Genomic DNA, 14354 nt, shown 5'->3' on the forward strand with positions numbered 1-14354 from the left:
TAATTACATATCACTTTGCTAGTCTGGAGATGACTTTCATTATCGTTTTTCGCCTGCTGAAGTAGCCATGTTATGTGAATATTATTCACTGAACTGCTTTCATTCCCTCTCTCTCTCAAATGTAGTTTACAATGTAGCTTCATATGTGTGAAGCTTTCTGGAAACATCGCTTGTTGTGTAAATAAAGATAACAATGATCAAACTATCTCACCTGCACATTTTAGTCTAATTTTGATCTCTTTGTTTATACATATTCCTCGCTCATACACTGTTCCTGAACTGCAGCGGAAACTGAAGGCTTGAAAGTGGGAGGACATTCAACACAGATCTTGAGCGGTAATCGAACCAGGGATGTTGTGACAATGGGTTTGAAGCTTTCAGAGCTTTCCGGGTTACCCACTGCTGTTCACTGACATTATTGTCTCTTCCAGGCCGAAGGTATGGCGGCACAAACTCCCTGGATGCCAGAGCAAAACCTCTGCCCCAATTTTTTTGTCCAGATTTCACGCAAATCGGTACACATGATCTCTATAGTCATGTGATCAAGTCGGATCTGTTTTCACATTCCATCCTGATTGGCTAAGATTGGCATCTAAAGTTTGCAGAGTGGCCAGTTTTGAACAAATGATTTGCAAATCATGAACGCAGCGTCCGATTGCGGTGAAGCTTTTGCACGCACATTCACACTACGTTGAGGAACAAATGCCACCCTTTTAACATTGACCTATTATATAGCGCCACCAGGAGGCCAATTTTTGCGAAACCTTTTTTTTTTATATTACTAATTTAGCCCAAACATCACACAAATTGGTACACATCATCTCTATAGTCAAGTGATCAAGACGGATCCGTCCGATTTTTCATATTCCATCCTGATTGGCGAATTCCGAACATTGCTGGCCCACAATAACCTACAGTACCTGACCTGGCGGAGACCTGTGCTCCGAGGAGCACGTTTTCTAGTTTCTTAAGACCTGAGGCCGATTCTATACACAATGTCTTCTAAACGTATGTGGTTCTCAAACTTTTTCATGTCAAGGACCCCCAAAATGATATGTATTAGGCCGCAGACCCCCATCTCAAAATGTGTGGTTCCAGGGACCCCCAGAAGCAAATATTTGAGTTACAAATGTTCGCCTAAAAAAAATTATATATATATAATTTTTTAAATAGCAGATCTACAAGCTCGTAGCGCGGCACTCGGTGCCGACAGATAAGATCGACCGTCTCTCTCACCGCAGTGCGTCCGTCCATTTCTGGTCCAGGTCGTCCGCCATCTTGTCCATCTTCTGCTTTTCTTCTGTCCGGATGGACATCACCCTGGCCTCGTGCTGCTGCTTCTCCGTCTCGATCTCCTCCTACACACACACACACACACACACACACACACACACACACACACACACACACACACACACACACACACACACACACACACACACACACACACACACACACACACACACACACACACACACACAGGTTAAGAGAATTCAGCAAAACGTTTAGCCACTCAACCACATGAACCCTACCGTCCTTATTCTGGGCGTGTCATAGCAGGCAAACATTTTGCCAAATCTACAAACTAACTTCCGGTCTAAAGGTGGTTTCAGACGGGGAGCGGCTGAGGCGCCTATGTAATTCATTTTCAATGAGAGGCGGGCGATTATTTGGCGAATTATCGCGCTCGTCTGTGCACACGCCCGCGGGCGGCAAGAGCTGGATTGTGGAGAGTTTTTATTTACTTTTTCCGCTACGCGCGCGGAGGACAAAACTAAGAATGATCGCGGCGCGATCCCCGCTGATCCGAGCGAGAGCACCCGCGCCAACCGGCCCCCGTCTGAAACAACCCTAAATGCTCACAACGCAAAGTGCTGCGAGCTTGCAGGTCGGCCATCTTCTCTCGCTATAGGTCGTCCTCAGACCAGCCCGTCATCGCCTTCAGGGTCCAGCATTCACTGCCAAATAGGAGAACAGAACTCTACCGTTGCATCTTTGCCGGAGAGATTTGGTGTAGAGAGAATAGAGGGCGGGGCCAATGAAACCCTGGGAGCACTCAACAAAGCATACAGGGTTTGTGTCTATTGTGATTATGTCCAGAATAGGGACGCTAGGATTGGTTGGTTAACCCAGTGGTTCTTAACCTTTTCAGGCCGCGACCCCCTGAAATATTCATATTTGAACTGGGGGCCCACCAAAATGATGTTTGACTCGGTTCCACAGATAAAAACATTTTTAAATAGCTGATCTACAATCTATTTTCTATCTATTTTCACACTTTTTTCACACTTTTTGCAACTTATAACTTATATATTATTTGACAATTTGGCCAATGTTTGATCAGTTTCTATAGTAGGCCTATAGTTTACTTTTGATGCCGAAATGCTTAAATTGTCACTTTAGAAACGTGCAGATACCATGATACTGTATGTCGTTCACTACATTTTAATCCATTAACACATTGAGTGCCAATCGCGTAGATCTACGCGAACCTAAATAATTGCGCAGCGTGCCAGTCGCGTAGATCTACACTAAGTGGTCTTTTTTTTTCGCAGGTTCACATTTCATTGTAGGCCTCGTTCGCCACGACACATTTCATCGTAGCACCACCGGAAACGGAAATATCCGTATCCAGAGATTTTCGTTCCCATCCGCCTCCACTCTAAAGCGGAAACTAAATCTCCATTTTCTCGGTTGTTGTTTTTCTCATCGCTGATCGCTGTTTAACATGAACCGCTGTAGCTTCAAAATGGCCGATCGCCGATCGAAACGGTGTTCTCTGGGCGTCTCACACAGCTACCCTGTGTGTCTACAAACAGTTGAACGCGCGATTTTAAGATATTTAGCGAGGTCTGTGGCGACGTGAAAAAAACAAAAAAACAACAATAAATCGCTGGCACTGGTGAGTACATTATGATATTAAACTCTGGCGTGGAATGTATTAAGACCTGGAACGCATCTGTGTCACTTTAGAATATCTTTGGATATTCAAAAATAGCAGATATACAAGCTCATAGGGCACCGAGTGCCGCGCTATGAGCTTGTAGATCTGCTATTTTTGAAATATCTTGAAAAATAATTTTTTTTTCCAAAAACTGTTATGATTTAGAATATTTTTAAGAATCGCCTCAGGTCTTAATGGGTTAATCTCATTACAACGCCCTTGGCTGCTCTAAACTGGCCGCACGACGAGGTGACGTGGCTGTAGCTGAGTGGGTAGAGTATAGAGAGGCCTTCTGGGAGTCGGAAGGTCACCAGTTCGCCCCCCCCCCCCGGGTTGGCCCAGTTTTCTGTGTCGTGTATCCCTGAGCACAAGACACTTAATAGCTGCTCCCCTGGCGCTGTAGTAATGGCACTTTCCCACGGCTCCTAACAGTTAGGACGGGTAAATGCGGTGCAATTATGAGCAAAAATGTCAATAGCAATTACCCCAACCACAACATCGCATTTGCTTTAATAAAACATTTAGCTAAACTGGCAGAAGGGAAAACGGCACAAACACGGGGATGAATGTTCTACTATTCTGCCCCCTAATTGTGGAATGCCCTACCACACTAGGCGTCAATAAGTGCGACACCCTGCCCCGGGCGGCTGGCGTAGCCGTCTGGGCACCCTAGGCTGGAATCCTGCCTGACAGCGTGTCGCGGGTTCGAGTCCCGATCCCGACGACCTGTGCTGCGCGTGTCACCGCCCCCCCCATCTCTCTCCCCGTTGCCTGTCAGTCTACTGCTCATATATCAATAAAAGGCAGAAAAAGACCCAAAAACATAATTACAAAAAAAAAAAAAATGGGTGACATCCTATCCTTTTCAAGTCAAGGACCCCCACTAAAGGATTGTAATTTGGCCGCGGACCCTCATCTCAAAATAGTTTGTTTCAGGGACCCTCAGAAGCAAAGATGTGCCTACCTAAACAATTTACTTGAGTAAAAGTACTTAACACCACTGCATTTTGGGGAGTGAGAGTGTGTTGACAAAGAACCTGTTAAGCCCCTGCATGGCTCTTTAGTGGTTCTTCAGCTTAGTTAAGGCACCTCTAATGGATACAGGAGCTGTATAGCACCCAAAGGGTGTCCCCTATCATTATTGCGAGCCAAAGACCCACATTGATTGCCATGTAGCACCACTTCTGTCTAGTGTGATGGTTGAATGGATAATTATTTAAAGTGTCATTCAACTTAACCCAGGAGTATCATGACCATTTAACACATTGAGTGCCAAAAACGGTCCGGACCGTTTTTGAGAAGCTGTGCGTTATGTGCCATAAACGGTCCGGACCGTTTTTGGCCCATTTTTTTTTTTGTATATATTTTTCCCACGTGGGGCGCTCTAACGAAACTTTGGGATCATCCAAGGAGTCTCTAAGAGAAGGAGAGGCCGGATGTGGATCCATGTCAAAAAATGCTTCCGGTCGTCGGCTCCAACGTTAACTCCTTGACTAAAAGCTTAATATCTTCCTATTTCTTTTTAACGTGGTGGAAATGAGCCGTTTTCGATCGACGATCACTCTGCAATGGAGGATCGCGTTAGAAATATTATTGTTCCAGGCGTTAGTCGGGACCCTCTGAGAGAGTCTTGCACGCGCGCGCACACACACACACACACACACACACACACACACACACACACACACACACACACACACACACACACACAATTCTAAATAACAGTCATTGTGGTATTGATTCATTGAATGTATTAGTAGATAACAATCATCACCTGTTCTTCCCTGTCAAACTCCTCTCTCTGAAAAACTCCTTACAAACAGCCGACTCACGCAAACATATTTCAAAGATGCCGACTGTGTCCGTGAGTCAGCTATAAAGCCCATGTAAGGAGTGACCCCCAGGGGTCCTTGAGGGAGTTCCAGGGGGGTACAAATGCAACCAAATGGTGTTGGGGGGGGGGCTGGGGGAAGCTCTGGAGGGAGACAATAGTCTCTCTCTGCTGTGACGAGATCTACAATAAAGTATGAAGTTTGATTCCTGACATTGCAGTCCTGCATCTTCCAGATCTTACTTAAAGTAACATCAAAAGCTGTCATTACAACACACACACACACTCACACACACGGATATTCCCTAGAAGCTGACACTTTCCGCTAGGGAGTTCATCGCTACTGCGTTCAGACACGCTCCAGACTCGCTCCGCTTCTATTTCAAGACATTTTGTATTTTTTTTTTTGTTTTTTTATTACATGCATCGTGGCTCATTTCCGGTTCCTGGGAGCATGAGGGTTTTTTTAGTATCCCTATTTTCAATGGGATTTCTAATTAAGATGCAAGTTATTTTTTATTATTTTGTGTGTCTGTAGAAAGCGATTAAGTCTCTTCAGAACCATGTGTATCCTCATGGGTCATTATATCCCTTAACACAGTCTCCCTCTCTGCAGTCCTCCACTGTAAGTTAGTGAGTTCATTTAACTCAGACAGTATACACATGGAACCAAATGGACCCGGAAGGTATACTCTCTGATTTGACATTGAAACTGAGGATTTTATTACCGTAGGTATTCCCCCTTAAAACATAAACATAATCACAATCCTTAAACAACATATTCTTAAACCTATCCCTATCGTCCATACCATACCAGTGCAGTAGTACCATTTAAACCAGATCTATCTTGAAATAACCTTGATGAATATGAATCGCTGTAGGAAACAGCACCTGTTGCTAATCCTGTGGGGATTCCTTTTTTCACAGCCTGCAAATGTGGACAGTCGGGACCGTGAAATGTATATTGAATATTGCAGGTACCTTATCTGAGTCTTCTCATAGCCCGGTAAGTGTAACTCCTCCAGGTAAAACGGATACAACGCTTATGTGCACCGGTACACAAACAGAATGCTTAACCCACTAAGACCTGGAACGCATCTGTGTCACTTCAAAAATAGCAGATATACAAGCTCATAGCGCGGCACCGAGTGCCACGCTATGAGCTTGTAGATCTGCAAAAAAAAAAAAATCTTGAAAAAAATACATTTAGATTTTTTTCAAAAAAACCTGTTAGGATTTAGAAAACATTTTCAAGAATCGCCTCAGGTCTTTTAAGGGGATACGCATCACACCGAACACGTGTGCGCTACAGGGGCGTGTCGCTTAAATAAAGATGTGTTGGCATGACAACGTGGAAAAAGGCAATGAGCTTGTATATCTGCTATTTTTGAATAGCCAAAGAAATCTAAAGTGACACAGGATTCCCAGATTGAATGGGTTAAGTGAACTGAATGTAATTGGGATAGTGGCTACGTCTGGGTATACTGTATCAATTCAATTCAATTCAATTCAATTCAATGTGCCCTGTAGCAGTTCAAAGCATTTACACTAGCAGTTCATTTGCAATTATGTTGTTAAGGATAAGGGCGTTGACCCTCTCCAAGCTGCATTAGCCCTAAGCAATATAATCTGTGTTTGTGCGCGTGTGGCTGTGCGTGCGTTTGTGCTCGTATTACTATTCTTGCCCAAATGTATATAGTAGAATTTGAGAAACGGACATTATGAGGACCTTTCTGGTTTGAGCTTGTAATTCTGCTATTTTTGAAAAATATTGAAAATGTTTGGAAAATGTTGAATAATTTAGAATATTTTTTTTACATAAATCTTCTCTTCTGGGGGTCCTTGGCACGATAAAAAAGCCAAGGACCACTGATTTAGAGGTTAGGTTTGGCGTATATGCCTGACTCATACTTGCGAGCCGGTGTCGCGCACCGTAAAACAGCCGATCTACAAGCTCTCAGCGCTTTGCAGCGCGACGCGGTGTGAGCTTGTAGATCATGCTGTTTATGGTTGTTTTCAGCAATTTTTTATTCTCTTCTAAAATTGTTATGTCCTCACAAGTAATACTAACGTGTGTGCTTGAGTGTGTGTGTGCGTGTGCGTGTGCGTGTGCGTGTGTGTGTGTGTGCGTGCGTGTGCGTGTGCGTGTGCGTGTGCGTGTGTGCGTGCGCGTGCGCATGTGTGTTTCAATACAACACAATCGCTTTTCAGCCTCATTCCTGAAGCTCATCTCTGGTATCCTTGTATGGACTGAACGCGTTAAAAGGGGACATTTACTGTAACTGCACCAATTTCACATCATTATCTCCATTCGTTCAGCCCATTCATTGCTCTCTCTTTTCCTCTCTCTCTCTCTCTCTCTCTCTCTCTCTCTCTCTCTCTCTTTCTCTCCTCTTATCCTTCATTTTCCCCCTTATTTCCCCCCCAGCCCGGCCTTTTCCTTCACAGCGTTGTGTGAGCTGTGCTTGCATTAGCTTTTAAATGAAAAGACAGCTTTTGTTCGCACGCTGTTCTACACGTGATGCTAAGATTACAACTAAAGAGAAACGTAAACACCTGTGACCGCACAATTATATCTCCTTTTCATCCCTCTCTCTCGCTCTCCCACCATTTCTTGGCATTCCTCCATTTTCATTCAAGCATGAATTTCCTATTTTCTCTCTCTCTCTCTCTCTCTCTCTCTCTCTCTCTCTCTCTCTCTCTCTCTCTCTCTCAGTGTTGTTTCTAATCAGCCTTAAAGCAGCCAGCTGGCAGATAAGAGCTAATAGCTTCATCACCATTAGAATAACTCCCACCTGGCCTTTAGTGAGTCACTTCACCCCCCCCTGTCTCTCTATCCTCTGCTTCTATCTCTTTCTTTTCTATACGCCCTGCAATCTGCCTGTCTTCCCTTCCTTTCGCCCTCCTTTCTTTCCTTCCTTCTTCTTCTCCTTACGATTACCGAGCCAAATATCTGCTTCTGGTGCTACACAGCACCATTTTGTTCTTCTGGTGCTACTCAGCACCATTTTGTTCTTCTGGTGCAACACAGCACCATTTTGAAAAGTCATTGCAGTACGTCCAAAAAATGTTACTTTTCAGGATTCAAATTCCAAAAGAGCAAAAGTAGCAGATCTACAAGCTTGCTACTTTTGATTTACAAATCTATGTCTTTTTTCCAACGCTCTGCAATATTCCTGTTAGTCTCGCGTGGTCAGACTGTTGCCTCACCCAGTGTGAAGTGAGCGGTGCTATTTATGAGTTGTTATTCATTTCATCATGCATCTCGGTAGCCAATCACAGCACGTCCTGCGAAGTGACGCGCTTTTTACATTATTATTAATTTCATCATGCGTCTCGCTAGCCAATCACAGCGCGTCTGCGAAGTTTGAAGTTAATTTCATCATGTGTCTCGCTAGCCAATCACAGCGCGTCTGCGAAGTTTGAAGTTAATTTCATCACGTGTCTCGCTAGCCAATCACAGCGCGTCTGCGAAGTTTGAAGTTAATTTCATCATGTGTGTCTCGCTAGCCAATCACAGCACGTCCTGCAAAAGCTTAGCCTATGGGCGTGTTTTCCACAGCATGGCGTCACAGCGAAAGACACATTTTCACGACGGAAAGAAAAACTTTCACCACGGATGGGTCCTAAACCCTCTTATAGGAGCGGTTGCACCGCTCAAAAATAAAATGTAAAGATATTTCATAGTATGTTTGCCAGCTTCCTCAATCGGATTTTGGGAGTTGTAGTTCCAGACTCTATATAGCATTCGGAGTTTTGGAATAGTTGTCTGGCTACGCAAGACTATATTCCTGTCTTCCCTCCCTCTCTACTTCCTTCCTTACCGCCTGCTGCAGGTCAGAATATGATTATTGATAACATGACCCCCTTGGGACCGCCCTCAAGGACCCCTGCATGGCGGTGTAGTGTAGTGCAGTGGTTCTCAAACCTTTTTTCATGCCAAGGACCCCTAAATTAATATACATTTGGCCGCGGACCCCCATCTGAAAATGTTTGTTTGTGCCAGCCAGGGACCCCCAGGAGCTAAGATTTGAGTTAAAAATGTTTGCTTTAAAAAATACATAATTAGGCAAAGATTTGCACAACATTTCTAAAAAATAGCAGATCTACAAGCTCATAGCGCGGCACCGAGTGCCGCGCTATGAGCTTGTAGATCTGCTATTTTTGAATAGCCAAAGTATAAGTATAAGTATAAGTATAAAGTGGTTAAAACGATAGTGACGCTATATTAACTCTCTCAGTGCCAATGAAATAAAAAAATATGTTCATACTGTGCCAGCAATTTTTATTTTTTTTTCAAAGTAAAAAAAAAGTGCTTAGGAAGATACAGCCTTTTTCAGTTATAAGTTAAACAAAGAGTGGATGGAGCTGCAAATCTTCAGATAATGATATCTTGGGTTCTGATTTTTTTTTTCAAAGGCCCTCAGTGCCTCAGTGCCTCTTGGCACTGAGTGCCTCTCCTCACCTGCAGGTCGGTCAGCATGTTGCTGGTCTCTCGGACCCGGGCCCTGGTCGCGTCCAGCTCGGTGCGGAGCTTGTCCTGGGTCTCCTTCAGGCAGCAGATCTGGGTCTGGGCCGAGCTCAGGTTCTGCTCCTTCTCCCTGGCCATCTCCTGGAAGTGAGACACCTGGCAAAACCATGCAATAATGTCATTAATAATAATTAATTCATTAGTATATTTAATCCTCAATACATCAAAATAACATTTAACTTTAACACATTGACTGCCAATCGCGTAGATCTACGCGAACCTAAATAAAGCCGCAGCGTGCCAATCGCGTGGCCTACGTGAAGTGGTCTTTTTTCTCTCGCAGTGACACATTTCATTGTAGCAAACCTGGATACGGAAATGACGTCAATCGAAGATCTTCGTTCCCATCTCCCATTTTTGGGCGGTGAAACCGCCCCTATAAGTGAGATTTGGAAAAATGTACATTTTCCAGCGCTGTGATCTGGGCCCAGGAAATTAGTAGAATTATCCTGCGCTGTGATTGGCCAATCACAGCCTATTCAGGACTGTGATTGGCCAGTGTCACATGACACATGTGCATAGCCCTATATAAGCAACCATAACTTGAAAAAAAACAAAATTTGGTTTTTTTCAAGATATGGTTTTGTCCATCATAAAGAGTGTTTCAATAAATGTATTTATCCTTTGTACATGATTGATCGACTCCATTCAGTATTGTGATTAGCTAGCAAGACACCGCCCACTTCACACAGGGTGTGATTTTTTTACACCCAGTGCCAATAGTCTATGTAATCCTGGGCACTACCTTCCCTCTGCCAACCTAGGGAGGCCAGGGCCGAGCTCATGCCTCCTTCGATGCATGAGAGCCAACTGACCTTCTTGTCACCTGACAGGGGAGAGTTTCCCTGGTAGGACGTAGCGTGTGGAAGGAACACGTTATTCCAACCAGTTCCTTTCCCCTCCATCAGGCGCCCCGGCTGACCAGGGGGAGGCAGTATAGTGACCAGGATTACTGCATGTTTTTGTGAGGGTACCTAGGGAACACGGGGAAAACATGCAAACTCCACACAGAAAGGCCGTTTCGCCAACCCCACCTAGGGTACGGGCACTGATGACGCGGAGGAGATTATTTAGAAATAGAGAATTCTAAATATGCTCCTCATTGACTTACATTGTACACTGAAACAGCTCTCAAAGTCACTCTTTTAGCACATAAACGAAACCAAACAAAGCTGATTCAGACAATATAGAACATCACCAAACCCAGCACTGTTTTATCTTTTTTAATAAAAATGTCAACTTCCTGCTGATTTTACTATTTGAAGATCCGGATCCAGTCCGGGTTTTCAAATCAACAGGAAGTTAAAGAGCTGGTGCCATGTTTTTGCACTTTTTCTGTTTTTCATGTGTCTATGAGGTTGATAGAACTTCATTAAGCCCCCTGGTGGTGTTTTTATGGTGTTTTATGTCTTCTCTGACTATTTGGAGTTTCTTCCTGGAGGCTGAAACCTTGAGGGTCAAACGTGCCAATAGAGAAACAGCGCTTTAGTGACATCACAAAGCCATACCCTCCCCCTCATTATCATAACACAACAGGTGTGGGCATGAGGAGGAGGAGGGACTAGGACAGGTGGGTGGTGCTAAGGTGGTGGAGGAGGTGCTAAGGTGAGAACCAGTTATACTTAATGATCTGGAGGCGTGTCCACATAAAAACAACATTTTAACACTTACTGTACACTTTTCTTTTTGTTGAAAAAAATCCTTACATAATAATAATACCTTATGATCAGGTTTTAGGGTTGAAAAATATCATGGCACCCCATCTTTAACATTTCCCAATGTAGCTATGCCCAGCGTGATCTAATATGAGAGTGACGACACTAGCGTTGACTACCTTTGTAAGACTGGAATGTGGAAATGCTCTGTCTATCTCAATGGTATAGTTCCAATGTTTGGAACTATAGCCCATACGCGGCCCACTTTTGCGGCGAGATCAAAGCGTGTCATAACTCTCTCTCTCTATGGGTCTGGCTATGCCCACATGTGTTGTCTAACCTCAATGTGTCGTCATGGCATCAGCACACATATCAGTCAGCTCCATATATGGGCACAACAGGGGGCATGCCCATATATGGGCATATACTGATGACATCAGCAAATATGGGCATTAACACATTCCATGCCAGAGTTTAATCTCATAATGTACTCACCAGTGCCAGCGTTTTATTGTTGTTTTTTTCATGTCGCCACAGACCTCGCTAAATAAGTTAAAAGTGCGCGTTCATTTGGTTCTAAACACACAGCGGATCTGTGAGAAACGGCCAGCGAAAATAGTTTCCAAATGCGAGCCGCCATCTTGAAGATACAGCAGATCAACGCTAAACAGTGATCAGCGAGGAGAAAAACAACAACCGAGAAAATCGAGTTTTAAACAGGATCCCAGACAGGAAGCGGATACGATCGAAAAAACCGGAACCCGAATAATTCTGTTTCCGACCGGAAACCGGAAACGGAAATGGATCAAAAAAAATCGGAAAGTGCACCTGGGGCAATTTCAATGGGAATCGGCGGTTCGCGTAGATCTACGCGACTGGCACGCTGCGGCTTTAAATAGGTTCGCGTAGATCTACGCGACTGGCATTCAATGTGTTAAACGGGATAAGGACTGACATATACAGAGGTCTCCATATTTGGGCATATCGCCACATCCCCAGACCCCACTTTGAGAACCACGGGTGTACGGGCAGGCCTAATACTGTACGTACCTCCTGATTGGATATGTTGAGTTTGGCCGAGAGCTCTTCCTTGAGGTTGTCCAATTGCTGCTGGAGGCGGTCCCTCTGCTCCTCCAATGACAGACGCTTGATCTCGAACTCCTGACTCATCTCCTGGAGAGGGAGAGCCAATCAGAGGAGTCAGCTTGGTTTGTCACATGACGTCACAGGTTTACAGGTACATAAATGAATAAATAATAATAATGAATATAATAATACAATACAAGACATGGCTCTCACACAGGATAAGGATACGTTTTAAAGTATTAAGGTTTGGTGTAGAGGGAAACAAAAAGAGCAGAGCAACTACAGAATGAAAGGTCAACTTCCCTAAGTATCGACGGTTCGAGTGGTTAACCCATTAAGACCTGGAACGCATCTGTGTCACTTTTTGATTTGAGCAAAAAAAAAAAGCATTATTTTACACTTTGGCTATTCAAAAATAGCAGATCTACAAGCTCATAGCGCGGCACCGAGTGCCGCGCTATGAGCTTGTAGATCTGCTATTTTGGAAATATCGTGAAAATGTGTGCAAATCTTTGAATATATATTGTTTTAAAGCGAACATTTTTAACTCAAATCTTTACTTCTGGGGGGTCCCTGGAACAACATATTTTGAGATGGGGGTCGGCGGCCAAATAAATATAAGTTTGGGGGTCCTTGACATGAAAAGGTTTGAGCACCACTGATATAGAAACATACGTTTTTTCAGAAAACTGTTGGGATTTAGAAGACATTTGTAGAGACATTTTGTAGAATCCAACATAAGTCCAACATAACACTGATTACAGTGCTGTCAAACACGTCTGTACGTTTTGAATTCCAAACATTTACTTGTAACAGCGTATTGCTGCATTGCAGTATCGATACTTTTACTTAAGTAAAAATATTTGAGTAATTTTTTTCCCGCCCACTTGCTTACGTATTGTCCCTGTCGTCGTGTTGAACGGCTTGCATGTCCAAAACGGTTCACTTTACAGGCAATGGAGAAAAAAAGAACCATGTGTTCCAATGGATCCAGCAGAGTTATACTTTGTCAATAATTTTCTTTGGTTAAATAATGGTGTCTCTATTTTGGGCACGTGGGAAAAGTGTTTGACGAACGTATACCCCAAAAATAGACGATCAAGCTCACAACTTATCGCAGCATGTTGTGAGCTTGTAGATCGGCTTAGTATGGTAATACTAACGTATGATGATGGTTACTAGACCTGAGATCGTTAGTATGACCTGAGGCTGTTTTTGCTACATTTGCCCCAACAGGGGGGACGGGGGGACGGGGGCTATATGAGCAGGGAGGAAAAATCAAAAATCCCATTTGCGATTCATGAGACACTGGCAGCGTTTTTTGGAGCGTGAAGCAGCATGCTGTGGAGGAGGGGGAGGCGTCGGATAGGCTTTAGACAGGGGCGGGACTGTAGCCCACTTAACTCTATCCTAATCCGGTGGTGGTTCCCAAACTGGGGGTCGGGATCCAGAGGGGGGTCCCCCAGATGATTAGCTAAATGTGCAACATTGTTTTCTCACTCAACAGTAAACAAACCAACATACAGTGCATTCAGGGTCTCTGCACATTTATAAAGTGTAAGGACTTTTAAAACCTTTTTTAATACCAAGCTGGCCAAATTGTCAAATATTACGTAAGAAAGAGGCAAACATTGTGAAAATAAGGCCTCCCACTGCTATTTTCACAATATGTATGTGTGGAACAGAGTCAAACTAAATGTAACGCCTACAATTCCAAGTGCTTGTCAGGGTGGGGGGTCCTCAGTTCAAATATGATTATTTTGGGGGGTCCCCAGTTCAAATATGATTATTTTGGGGGTCCTCAGTTCAATTATGATTATTTTGGGGGGTCCTCAGTTCAATTATGATTATTTTGGGGGATCGCGGCCTGAAGAGGGCAACATCTGAAAATATGTCTGATGTCTGACAGTGCATTTGCCTCGATTTAAACACACACACACACACACACACACACACACACACACACACACACACACACACACACACACACACACACACACACACACACACACACACACACACACACACACACACACACACACACACACACACACACACACACACACACACACACACACACACACACACACACACAGTCCTGTTCTATTCTATTTGGAATTTTGTGGTGAACAATTCACTTTCTCGTTTGTCACAGTTCAAAAAGTCTGCTCGGGCGAAAGATATTAGAGAGATGGAAATATTCACGCAGAGAAAAAGAAAAGAAAAGCAATCACTTCTCCACTTATCCAACCACTTCTCTCTGAGTCTCTCTCCCTCTCCAGTAATTTCTGTCCCAGTAAAACAGAC

At 43.9% G+C, this 14354-nt stretch overlaps 1 protein-coding gene across 1 annotated transcript in view; it reads right to left on the reverse strand.

Moving 5' to 3' along the window:
* The window catches only part of fam184aa (family with sequence similarity 184 member Aa), a 108613-nt gene that overhangs the window by 45942 nt on the left and 48317 nt on the right, over positions 1–14354 (reverse strand). Inside the window, exons 5-7 of the mRNA XM_080422024.1 lie at positions 12012–12134; positions 9241–9402; positions 1237–1358 (exon numbers count right to left, since the gene is read on the reverse strand). Coding sequence (XP_080278150.1) covers positions 1237–1358; positions 9241–9402; positions 12012–12134 — 407 coding nt within the window. The remainder of the gene's footprint in view (positions 1–1236; positions 1359–9240; positions 9403–12011; positions 12135–14354) is intronic.

Source organism: Gymnoscopelus braueri, assembly GCF_963280865.1.
Source record: "Gymnoscopelus braueri genome assembly, chromosome: 24".
Classification (NCBI taxonomy): Eukaryota; Metazoa; Chordata; class Actinopteri; order Myctophiformes; family Myctophidae; genus Gymnoscopelus; species Gymnoscopelus braueri.